Source organism: Sus scrofa, chromosome 5 (assembly GCF_054392235.1).
Source record: "Sus scrofa isolate SSC_HxYL_T2T_F1_AM1 chromosome 5, Sscrofa_HxYL_maternal_Yorkshire_Landrace_v2.0, whole genome shotgun sequence".
Lineage (NCBI taxonomy): Eukaryota > Metazoa > Chordata > Mammalia > Artiodactyla > Suidae > Sus > Sus scrofa.
Window position 1 is genome coordinate 38,680,241 of NC_139387.1, and position 13,467 is coordinate 38,693,707.

Here is a 13,467-nt window from a genome sequence, read left to right on the forward strand (position 1 = left end):
CATAATAAAAGGAAAGAACGTAATTTCCCCTCGCAGAAAGTTTTCTTGTTATCACGAGATTCTAGTAGCCAGAGACACTCAAGAGCAACCTTGTCAGAGCCAACTGAGGTGATGCATTTTTGCTGAAGAGGCACTTTAAGCACAAGGATGAGAGGGACAGCTGCTTTCCAGTGATAGTTCAAAAGGGATCAATGCTGTCACTGACGTCCACAACCCAGCCAGATAAAGGTTAAATGATGCTGCCATCAGTATGATCTAAACATATATCATCTGCAAAATATGAGCTATAGAAAATGAATTTTAAGGTTGCGTGCCTAGAAGGTGAAGTTCAGAAACGCAGACTTTATCTAATCTCTCTGAGCCAGAAAACAAAACAGTCAATCCTTTGTACATCCGCTAGAACAAAGGAACAATGAGATTGGGAAGTGCCTGGGCTGCAAGAACCTGCACTGGAAACAAATACTTAAAACCCCATTTATACTGTGATAAAGCTCTTTGCTGGCAGTTATCCACCATTGCTACACATGCTGCAGAAGTTCAATAGTTTTCAGACTTCTTTTCAATCTAAACCCAAAGAAAACTCTGCTGTATTAAAAAAAAAAAAGTTTTCAATATGTTATTAGAAATAAATTAGATACTTCCATTAAGGAATTTCATCTATCATCTATCGATTGATCATCTATCATCTACCTATCTAGACAGATATCTAGATAGATATACGAAAGAATTCTCATGCTATTCCAACATTTAAGTATATGTCTGTAATCATCTAATATGACAGAGTATATAACCCTAACCCTAACCCTAACCCTAGAAATCCCTATTTGACTTTTGGAAATTATGTTGATGGCTAGCAGTATCAATGCACACATGTGCACTTGTAGTCTTTCTGGTGTCTTCAACCACTGCTCTCATACATACAGTATCCAATGAAGTATATTATAAGCCATGAGAACTGTTGAAAACCACAAATCAGTAATTTAATCTCAATCAATATATCAAAATTTATCATTAGCCATAAATTTGAGACATCTTTGTCTGTACTTCTTAGTTCTGATAGACCTAGAATATGGAATGTCAAATGCAAAATTCTGCAGGGGTCAGTTGTTATATTTCTATGAATCTACCAGGATCAGGAAGCCCCAGAATTTTTTTTTTTTTTTTTTGGCACGAAATAGATTTATTAAGATAGGATGCTTATGAGACATGCAAGTGAGTGGGCAGACAAGGACGCTCTGCCAGAATTTTCTAAGTAGGCTTGTTGTCAACCCCATTTTTCTGATAAAAGTTTAGCTAAATTCCTGAATCGAACTTTTCCCTTTGAAAAAAAAATTGAGACTTAGGAAGAGGGAGAAACATATTATAAAATGGAAGTGATATTTGCTTAAAAATTCTTTTGTATGGCCATTAAAACATTATTACCTATTGTTATAGTAATTTGCAGAGTGTTTAAAATTCAAAATGATAGTATTTATTTGGGAAATAAATAGCCTTATAACAAGAGTGCAGGCAATCTATAAATCAGTGCTATAACCTTTTTTTTGAAGGTGTAATAGTGCACAGTATCTTGGTATAGGATTTGTTTACCATGTGCTTGATTAGTTGGGATGGGTGGTCAGAGGTGTTAAGTGACTCATTTACATCAGACAGGTAAGAAATAATTCAGCCAAGTCCCGGGTTCTTTTCTACCACAACTTAGTTGTCTCAGGGTTGGAAATGATTTTGTGAGTCACATAGTTAGTATAAAAACAAAAAAATCAAACCAGATGTCTATGAAAAATATTAAGACAAACTTTCCAGAACTTTCATTTGATGGTTTGGATACTGCAGCATAGATAAATGAATAATAACACTAGTGACAGCTAAATTTAATTCTGTGGCTAGGACATTTCCACTGATTCATTTTTATTTTTATCCATTTTTTAAAATTTTTCTTATCTGTTCCCCCCCCCCAATCTTACTGCTTTAACTTGTGGTCCCATCACCTTGTGTCTGTATAACTGAGTTTTCTGGGTGTCTTCCTTATTTCAGTCTTTCTTCCACTGTTGTCATATAACCTCTTTGTATGTCCCTCCCAACCGCCATCTTCATCCCCCTGGAAGCATCATGAACTCTTCATGAGATGAAGCCTGAGTTTCTCCATAGGCACTCAAGCTCTCCTCAACCAGAATATTATCCTCTAGTTACCCCTCCAACACACACCTTATCTTTCACCATGAACTCCAGGTCAAGACAACTACTTTTTAAATGTGATTACAGAGTCAACCTCTGTACCTTTACAGGAATTAGGATACTATTCTAGTTAAAAGCAGGGTGGTTAGGAAACTGGAAGCTGTAGCACTTTATATATAATGGAGTGAACATCAACTATTCATACAAAATAACTGGGAATTTTCTCATAAAAATCAAGGTAAGGGTGGGGCAAAAGCCACAAAGCATTTCTTGGTACATGTTTTTGAAAATGAGCAGAAGGAGAAAATGAAAAAGCAATTGCGTACCACCTGCAGTTAATTAAATACATTTATAGAGAAGCAAGTTTATTTTTTTATTGTTGCTATTTGACTACAGTCAGCTTTCTGACTTATAAGATGATGCACTACATTATGCTACTCTATCAGATTAACATGCACTTCATTTATCAATTTTATATACTAGATAAAAAGTCCAGGTAGCAAGGATCATTCAAAGTTTTAACAGGCTTGAAATTAAAGTGGCTTTGACAATCATTTGCATTGTGATTACCAATATTCGACGTCTGGGCATCTACAGTTTACTCAAGTGCTAAAGACATATGTGAAAAGGATAAACACAAAGGTATCTCATCAGGGAGGCTGGCTTTGATGTCGTACTAGATCTGCTTCAAATCCCAACACTGTCATTTCAAACCATGACTTTAGGCAAGTTGCTTCACTGCACCAAGGCTGAATTTCCTCATCTGTAAAATGGGACTAACAATACCTACTTTACAGAGTTGTAAGTGTTAAGAGGTAATGGAGGCAAAATGTCAGGGGCAGCCCTGGCAGGAAGTACCTCAGTAAGTGCTAGTTGGTGTGAGGGTTGTGGCTATTCCTGCTGTTAAGAGCAACACAGGCCAGCATCAATGCTGACCATGCAAAAGGAGAAAGATGTCCAAGGGTGAAGTTCTCAGAGGTGGGATTCACAGAGGAAATGGACTCTCGCAAGTTTGGAAGGTCAAGTAGGATTTAGAAATCAGAGGGCATTACAGAGTGAGAGAGCTGTGTCAGCTAAAGCACTGAAAGCTCACTTCTACCGAGTATTAGAGAACCGTGTCAGCACTGAGGGTACCCTGACAGCTGACGGAGACTTTCATGCCTTCATCCCAGGTGATCTCTTGGCAGCCCCACCCCAGTTCTTTGCTATTAACAATGAGGTTTTCTCAGTATTATTTAAATGCTACATAAGTGCAGTATAAAGGGAAGTCCTTTAGCCTCCTCTTCCAATCAAAGTTCTGCACAGCAAGTCTCTCTTATATAGAAATTCATGTGCTGGAGTTCCTGTCGTGGCTCAGTGGTTAACGAATCCGACTAGGAACCATGAGGTTGCGGGTTCAATCCCTGGCCTTGCTCAGTGGGTTAAGGATCCGGCGTTGCCATGAGCTGTGGTGTAGGTTGCAGATGCAGCTCGGATCCCACGTTGCTATGGCTGTGGTGTAGGCTGGCGGCTACAGCTCTGATTCGACCCCTAGTCTGGGAACCTCCATATGCCACGGGAGCGGCCCAAGAAATGGCAAAAAAAGACAAAAAAAAAAAAAAAAAAAAGAAATTCATGTGCTGTCACTTGATGTGTGCTTCCAAACTTGGACATCTAGATACTAAGGAATTATTGTCAATATTACGTCCAATACTGATAGTGTGGCTATGTTAAAAACAATGATTATCATTATTTAATGCATACTGAAATATTTATAAATGAAATTAAATGATGACTTGGATTGTGTCAAAATGATGTGGGGATACAGATGAAACAAGATCCCTCAATAGGTAACTGGTGAAGACAGGTGATGAGTACACAGTAGTTCACTATACTATTATGTTTGTTTACTTTTTGCATATTTGAATTTTTTCCACCTAAAAGGAAGAAAAACAAAAATCAAAACCAAAAATCCCTGGAAAGCTGGATATATACCTACCATGTTAATTTTAGTGGCATAGATTCATCCCTGTTTGTATACATTCATACATATAGAATGGGCTGGACTTCTACATGGTCAGAAAGGTGTCAGTATTATCTTTTATCCCCCAGGAGGATTCCAGGGAATTGGTGTTCAGGAATGGAGGATGAAACAAATTTTCTTCCATTCTGCACAGACAAATTCAATCTATAGAATGCCATGCCCATCCATAGCAGTCAGACTAAGGGAAGAAGCTTCCAAACACACAAAAAGTCATGTTCAGAGAACTAGGTTGGTTGAGTCGATATACATAGTTCAGCCTGACCTCAGAATTCCTGAAATAAATAGCAAGGCTAATTGCTAAATACTGAAGTCCATCACCAAAAGTTCAACACAAACAAAAATCAGAATTATTTCATCACACTAGAACATATTCAATCATTATCTTACCCTTGTGTAGGCTAAGTATATCTTTTAATAATTTTCTCTCTTTAAAAGGTGAGTTGGAAAGTAGCAACAAAATATCATATGTAATGTGAAAAAACAAATACCAACTAGAAAATTACTTCCATTCTACGGAGTAGTGGAAAGAATTGGAGTTGGGGCCAGTAAATCAGGGTTTAAGGTCTGGGTCTATCATATATTAGCATTTGGGTTTGTGATTAGTTAATTCTTACGACTATCAATCTCACCTCCAACCTGAAAGTAATAATAGGAAACTTACTACACAGTACTGTTCTAGAATTTATGTATGAACTCATTAAAACCTCAAAATGACACTATAAAGTGAGCATTATTTTTCTTATTGTCCTCATTTTACAGATTAGAAGAGGTTAGTAACTTGCCCAAGGCAACTTGGTTAGTAAGTGATGGAGGCAGCTGCTTTCAGAGCTCAACTCTTAACTACCATGTAGCCTGTGCCTTCATGACACTCTCTCCAAAGGCGTACCATATGGATATAATTCAACAATATATGGTCAGTATAATATATATTTTATACTCATACCTACTAAACAAGGTAGGCAAAAGTATTTTACGTACTATAAAAGCACAAGACAAATATTAGGGTATTATTTTCTTTGTGGGAAAGACAATATATATTCCTGGGCATTACAGATTTAACTAGGCATAAAGAGGAATGGTACCAAAATCATAATGCCAATGAATAATAGAAAAACTGTCAATAGCCCGTGAACTTCAATGTGCATTGATTCACTTTGATATTTGCTTAAAATCAGACACCCGAGCTCCACTTCTAAATTCATTACATATGAGGCAGAAGCCAGGAACATATCTCCCTAACAAACTCTGCAAGAGATTTTGATGCCAGTAGCTGATAGATATTTTTGAGAAATAATGGCCTATGTTTAAAGCCATGTGTTATGGACTGAATGGAGATTCTACTACCCAAGTCCTAACCACCAATACTTCAGAATGTGATTGTATTTGGACATAAGATCTCTAAAGAGGTAACTGAGTTGAAATGGGGTCTTTAGGGTGGACCCTAATCCAATAAGACTGGTGTCTTTATAAGAAGAGGAGAAGCCAATCATAGACACCTCAGAAGAAACCTGCTGACAACTTAATCTGGCACTTTCAGCCTCCAGAGCTGTGAGAAAATACTTTTGTTGTTTAAGCCATCCAGTCCATGGTATTCTCCTATAGAAGCCTTGGAAAGCTAATATAATAAGCAACACTTGGAGGTGGAAATAATAGTTGACAGGGTGATTTGGTAATTTTTTAAAAAATTAAAGACAGAGGAGTTTCCGTCATGGCACAGTGGAAACACATCTGACTAGGAACCATGGGGATGCAGGTTTGATTCCTGGCCTCACTCAGGGGGTTAAGGATCCAGCACTGCCATGAGCTGTGGTGTAGTTTGCAGAGGTGGCTTGGATCTGGTGTTGCTGTGGCTATGGTGTAGGCCAGCAGCTGTAGCTCCGATTAGATCCCTAGCCTGGGAACCTCCATATGCTGCAGGTGTGGCCCTAAAAAGCAAGAAAAAAAAAAAGAAAAAAAAATTAAAGACAGAGAAATGAGCCATATATAAAGCGATAATTTTTTTGTCTCTTATTATAGGCTGATGAATAATTACTTGAATGACTAACAAGAAAGCATATGCCACTAAGATATTCTTCCTACAGGTAAATTTCTCTACCATAAGACTACTTCCCTGGGCTCTATAATTTACCCAAAACCCAAGGAGAACAGACTACGTTTTTAGTATACTTAGATTCTTCCACTAAAATTTAACTTTAGTTATTAATATTTGTCTGTCATCTGCCTATTCATTCATAGAGCCACCCATTCATCCCTCCATTCATTCATCCATCTATCCATCCAGTTAATCAATCTTTACTGAACACCCATCATGGGCTTAGATACTGAAAAACTACTTCTTATTGGTGGGAAGATAAAAGTCTCCCCAAATTTCTAAGTGAAAACTCTACAGTTTCACACACACAAAAAACCCCCCACAAATATCCTTAGGATACATTCAGGTAAGGAAATAAATAAGTGGTCCAGTGAATTGTATCTGAAAGGAGAGAAGCCACAACTCAACTCTAGAGAGTGTTGGGCAGACTGGCTGAGTTTTGCCAAATCTTGGCAGTATTTTAAGAGAATCCATAATCTGGTATTTATGTGAATTTTCCATTCTTAATGCTGGTGAAATAATCTGAATCTTTCACAAATGTTACGTGAGCCTAATAAAACATATCTATTATTTAGACATCCCAGGGGATACCAGTTTGCAGCATCTGCTCTACACTCTGAGGTGAGTGTTAACAAAATGTTGAGTTCTTCACTATCTGCTATCTTCATAATCTGATTTCTGATGCATTCACAACCAAATGTTTTGGCTTTTGACTTATTACAGTTGTTGCATTGACCATTTATGACCATGTATGCCTGAGAGGCAAGATCTTCATACAGGAAAGAAGTGGTAAAACTCTGTCATCACCCTTATCCTGATGTGTGGCTCTCACTTCTGTTACAAGACTACAAGGGCAGAGACCATGTTGTTTGTCACCTTTATAAGCTCACCCATCACTATCTGGTGTAATTCTAATTCCCAGCAGTGTCCCTAAACGTTTGATGAGCTGAATTTGAATCCACATATGTTTTTCAATTCTGATTTTTAAATCGGGAGTGAAAACTAATTGTTATTGAAATAGTCCCCATTTAGTTAAGGTCATGTCTACATTATTAAATATGTAAATATGTAAATTACTAAAATAACTATTTTACATACTTTGTCAGGAAAAGTGACTGGACAAATCACATGTGGAATGATAGAGATAATCTAAGCAGATACTGTATCTCCAGCCAAATCATGCTTTGCTCTCAGTCTATATATTTTACTCTGTACTGATAAGATAGGTAGAATGGAATAAGAAAAGCACAACATATTTGAATGACTTTTTTTGTTTGAAGTTGTATCTTGACTTCATGACTTAATATTATGTTACCAGTTGGTCCTGCTTTAATAACAGTAAAATAAAATTTGTGACTCTCCTCCCTCTAGCTTAGCAATAAATTTAGAAGAATACTTGTACTTTCTCTTAACTTAAAGGAAAAAATTCACAAATATCCTTAACATAGATAAAGCCCAAAAAATAAGTAACAACCAACCAAATAATTCTCTCTGAAACACTTTTTTAAAAAAATTCTTAATTAAAAAATGTTTATTTAAAGAAAATTATTTTTAAAATAGAGAGAATCCTGAGTAAGGTTAGACCATCATATAAATAAGCATGAAAAATTATCATTATACAAACATCACTTGCAAATTTTATTCTTCACCTTTGGCATGGAGCTCATAAAATTTGTGAGGAAAAGTATATTTGTGGTACTATAAAAAGAAACTCCTTAAGAAAAAAAATGAGACACCGAATGCTAAGAAGTGCAAATGCTGATGAAGTCTTTTTAAAATCCAACATAGTCAATAAAATGCAAATGTTTCTTACATTTCACAAATGTCTCTGGACTTGAAACACCTACATGCAAAACTAAACTCAAAACACATTCTAACTAATGACATCCACAGTGGGTCCCTCTTCATCAATTTTTTTTTCCAAAAAGGAAAACCTCTGGATTAAATGAGTGAATTCTGGCTTCATGTTTTCACCTTTTCTCCCATAAGTTTTGGAAGACTCACCTGTTTCTAAAAATGGTTTCATCCCATTCAATACAGACACCTTATCAAATGTAAAGAATACTCCTGGAAGTTCTACATCATAAATTTCACAGGATTAGCCATCTGAGTGTTCACAAAACTATCCTCACATACCAAGAAACCAACAATTTTATAACTAACAATCCGGCCACTTAAACTTCTGTAAAATGTTCTAACTATGTGGTTGATTTCTATCTCTTTGATTCCATGTAAAAATACAACCACATTTTGAACACATGGTATCTCTTTTCAATTCAAGTTTCTGCAAATCACAGATTATCTAACTTTCATCTGAAGTCAGTCAAGTGATGTAATTGGACATTCTTAATTAATAAGAGAATATTTGATTGGCTTATTACATGAGCCCAGTTACACTTCCTGACCCTGCTGTAACTGCCCTGATAACTAACCATTCTCACATCTCTTTAAAGAACTCCAGCTAAAGAAGTGATCTTTGTTTAGGTTGAGTGTGAGAGAATAGCAAGGACAACAAATTTAACTTTCAGAATTTTTCAGTAAAGTTTGACTTTCTCTATGAAACTTCGCTACTTTGTTTGCTACTGGAACAAACAAAGCTAACGTTAAAAGGAAGGCTAATGAATTCATAAGACATCAAAGTCACTAGAAAATTTAGGACACATCTGAGGGTGGCTGTGGAGATTAACGAGGTAACAGGCACAACAACCCCTAAGAAGGCACTTGGTAGGAACTCAGACCTGAATGACCAAGTCTAACACACTAATTTTACAGATAAGAAAACTAAGGCAGGAAAAGATAAACTCTTATGATATATACATGCAAGGATTTACCAAAAGTGAACAGAAAATGGCTCACTTAAGATACAGAGTAACCAAAGGACGGTCTCTGCTATTGCATGGTTTTAGTTACTCAAGTGATTAAAAAATAATTGTCATACGCTCACATCAAGGGACTTTTCTAATTTTCCCCTAGGAAGGACTCTATTCTATTCTTGGTGATTTTATGCCCTGGTTCCAAAAATAAACCAAGCTGAGGAAAGGCATATCTCTAATCATTGCACTTCCATTATTTGTTCTAAAAACATTTACTTAAAATTATTCCAGGGCTTGGCAATCTAATGCCATGGAAGCTCTAACCACATCACTTTCACAAATTCCTTCCACCGTCCACAGTTTCTCTTTGCTGTACTCCCCCTTCAAGTGGCTAGTCCGCTGTTTTCAGCACTAGGGAAATCTCTGAAAGTCAACCAAGCTGCTTCTGGCCACATCTTAGGAGACTACAAGTCTTGGTCAATAGTTACCGTCACAGGTATTTTTACCTTTATTATTATTATTTTGTATGCCTGGAACTCAAGTGAAATACCAGCTTGAAAAGGCAGGGCTCAGCCCAGAGTGGCCCAGCCGTCCAACTGCACCTGTCACTCTTTACCTGTTTGCAAGACCACAGTTTTCTCTTCTCCAGTCAGAGACACAATCCTGAAGTTATAAATGGTTCCTGCTTGTAAATCCTTGGGGTTACATCCATAGGTGGTGTTGTCTATCCGCACGGGGTGGCACCATGCAACCCGCGACGTGTCACTGCTGTAGGTGAGGCTAAAGTTACAGGGTGATGCCAAAGTTCTCCACTGGAGAGACACCGACCGGTTGGAGACCCTGGACTCCGTCAGGGTGAAGTTGCATCTCACTCGCTCCCCCAGTCCAGTCTGCAGAGGAACCAGAACAACAGCTGAAGCCCGGCTGTCTAGATCTGCCCAGGGACAAGTCCGTCACAAGCTCCCCAAGCTTCCTCCACTCACCCCTGGCTCCCAGCTTCAGCCCACCCATCCCTTCGCCCTCCAGCCAAAGAAAAGCCCTGCGGCCCAGGTGGGTGGCCATTTTCTCCCTAGCTGCTCTTTCTCCGGAGCAGCTGGTGAGAGAAGGGGGCTTTTTGCTTTTGACAGTGGCATGAGCTGTCACTCTGACTGGTCATTCTTCCCAGTCAGACTTCCCAGTGGAGACTCTGCCACCTCCTGATCCAACACACAACCTAGGAGGCCAGAAAGCGGAATGGGAATTTGGTCCTCGGTGGGGAGGGGCGCGTCCGCCCGCGGGGACCTCTCCTCGGGCCCCTCACCTGCAGGAGGCTGAGCGCGGTCCACAAAGCCAGCCTCGCTCCATGGCTCCGCATGGCGCTCAGAGGTCCCCCCAGGCTCGACAACGGGACTGGGACGAGAGCCGGCCAGAGGGGGGATCACTTGTTGCGCGCGCTCAGCGCGCCCCGCGGGCGCAGAGCGCGGGGCTCCGGGCTGGCGACACGAGGGGGCCGCCGCCGCCGCCGCTGCCGCTGCTGCTGCTGCCGCCCCGGGCGGGCTGCAGACGCGAGAGGCGGCGGGGGCCGGCAGCGCGCCGCCCTTCCCACGCTGCCATTCTGACCTGCGCTGCCTCGCCCCGAGCCCCGTCCGCGGACTTCCGCAATCAAAAGGCAATTTCCTCGTCTCCCGGCGAAGGAACAATGCGCCGGCGAGGGAGGGAGCCCCGAGGAGCCAAAGCCTGAGGCTGCCAAGGGGGCCCGAGGCGGGCCAAGCTGCCCCCCGCCGCCGCCCCCACCAGGGGTCCGGGCCGGTCCGCAGAGCTCTGCCTCCTTCTCCTCCCCGCCCGACTTTCACTTTTTCCCACTCTGTGGTCCTCAGTCCTGCTGTTGTAGCCACAATCCAGACTTGCTCCCTCTCACTTTCCAGCCCCCCCCACCCCGCCCCCTTCCTCCCGCCACACCCTGCGCCTCCCCCTCCCTATCTTCCTTCCTATCTTCCTCATCTGCTTTCTCCAGGGCCTCTTTTCCCAGGATTAAACTTGACCACAGCAGATTTCCCTAGGTCGCCTCACTCTTTCCTGAAGCCTTTTATTAGAGTGCTTTTGCCCTTCTCACCTCTAAGCATTCATTAGTCCCAAGGCGCATCCCCCTGACACCACCAAGAAAAAAGACCCCCAAAGGATGGTGTCCATTGTCAACTTGACCTTCATTTTTTCCTGCCACTCACTTTCTCTAGTATAGAGATATGTGTTCTCCCTAAATCTTATGCAAATGTGCTAACCAAGAACAAATACGATCATGAGTTGTTCAGCCCACAAAGCAGTTTCATCGCTGACCATCCAGTCGCTAAAGTCGTTTCATCCATAATTGTCCAAACAATATAAGAAAGCAATATGAACTCTCGTTTGTGCAAAATACTCTTGATGGCTCAGCTCCCCCACATTACAAAAAGAGTGAAATTCACTTAGATTTTAGCACTAACTTTATGCTAACTTTTAGCAACTGCCTCAGTACCTGAATGATCATATATCTGTAACTGGATTTTAAAAGTTTCCAGTAACCAAAGAACAAAAATATTTAATTGTTCATTGGTGATAATAGCAAAATATTACAACCACCATACAGTGTTTGATTGCTTTTCTTTGGATGCTATCCCTGACAACCGCCAAAAGTTATGATATTTTTCAAAACAATACTCTGGAGCTAAATCAATGAGGAGACTGACATGTTCTTTTCTTTTTCAAATAGTTTGCACATAAAGCTATATTATTGATTACTATATCGAATATATATACTTTTAGGAAAGGCAGAAAAAATGAAAATTATTTCAATTTTTTAAAGCGTATTTAAAAAAACGTTTTCATGAAAAAAAATGAAGTTTCTACCCCTTCAAAGACGCTATGAGCTTCCACTGTGCAGCCGGACCAGCGATCTTAAATCTCTTTTCCAAGTTAGCATTCAAAGAAGGTCAAAATCTAGCACATGTGTATATATCTGGGAAAACTGTCTTTCCTATTTCTCTGTCCAGGTCACTTGTCTCACTAGAGAACCTTTGTTCTCCATATTTTTCCCCAAAATTCAATGGCTTTTCACAGCCTGCCATGCCTTTCAGCATCATCAGACACCTGCCATGTCTCCCTGTTAAATACTGCAAAACTACATGCTGCCTTCAGCCTTTTTAGGGGTCTTTTTCAGCTTTATTCCTTTTCAACATTACCTTTTTCTTTTCTGGCTATGTTCAGAAAACAATGTAATTTCCTTGTGTAAAACTGGAATAATACCTACTCTAAATATTTCCCAGAGCTATTTTGAAGAGTCAGATCACATATGTTAAAGCACTTTTGCAAACTTTAATATGCTGTCCAAGTGTCAGTTTGCCTAGTGATAGACTGCATCTAAATCACACATTTTGCTCTCTTTTAAACTCATCCTTTTATAGGTACCATTTACCTAACTTCTGCTACCCATCCTTCTCTTTGTCTTTTCTAGTGAGGTTTTTACATTTTCTCATAGATTGGCCCTCAGGTTTGAAATCTTCCCACTCAAATTCATTTAATACTCCCCCGTCCCTTGCAGAAACCTTTGATAAATCCTATCTTTCCAAGTTCTCCAAACTTTCTCAAACATACTTTTTTAAATTACTTGTCACGAACCTGCTATACCCTATAAGTTAATTTTAAAATTGTATTTCAGGAGTTCCCGTCGTGGCGCAGTGGTTAACGAATCCGACTAGGAACCATGAGGTTGCGGGTTCAGTCCCTGCCCTTGCTCAGTGGGTTAACGATCTGGCGTTGCCGTGAGCTGTGGTGTAGGTTGCAGATGCGGCTCGGATCCCGCGTTGCTATGGCTCTGGCGTAGGCCGGTGGCTACAGCTCCGATTCAACCCCTAGCCTGGGAACCTCCATATGCCGCGGGAGCGGCCCAAGAAATAGCAACAACAACAACAACAAAAGACAAAAAAATAAATAAATAAAATAAAATAAAATTGTATTTCATATCTGATACACTATTATATACTGCTTTGTAATAGAGGCAACTGCACCAAAAAGACAAAATGTGAAGAGGACTAATCAAACAAAGAAATAAAAATAAATCCTCACAACACTGTTAAGATGCGTCCAAATTCTATGTTATTAACACTGACCTGCTAATAATAACCATGGGAATAGGAATTAGGAAAAGAAGGAAGGATTTCTTTAAATACAATTATTTTACTTTTGATCTATCAAAGAGAGACGTGTATATTTGGGATCATGTGTCTTTTATCTATTTTGATACCAATGTATGTAAAGAATTACAGTAATTCATGAAGGAAAGAACTAGGAGTCAGAGGTATTTCTTTTCCAAAGGTATATAAGCACTAAGTCTTTCTTTGGAGAATCTGAAGGTT

General features: G+C 39.7%; 1 protein-coding gene across 4 annotated transcripts in view; it reads right to left on the reverse strand.

Annotated features, from left to right (window-relative positions):
* Positions 1-13,467, reverse strand: part of PTPRB (protein tyrosine phosphatase receptor type B) — a 124,232-nt gene that overhangs the window by 77,875 nt on the left and 32,890 nt on the right. For 2 of the 4 annotated variants that reach the window (XM_021091988.2, XM_021091987.2), the window contains exon 4: positions 9,717-9,990. In XM_021091988.2, the coding sequence (XP_020947647.2) occupies positions 9,717-9,990 (274 nt within the window). Of the gene's footprint in view, positions 1-9,716; positions 10,014-10,083; positions 10,299-10,400; positions 10,622-13,467 lie in introns of those variants that run through there. The other 2 variants (XM_001926867.8, XM_084956337.1) reach the window with 2 other exon arrangements.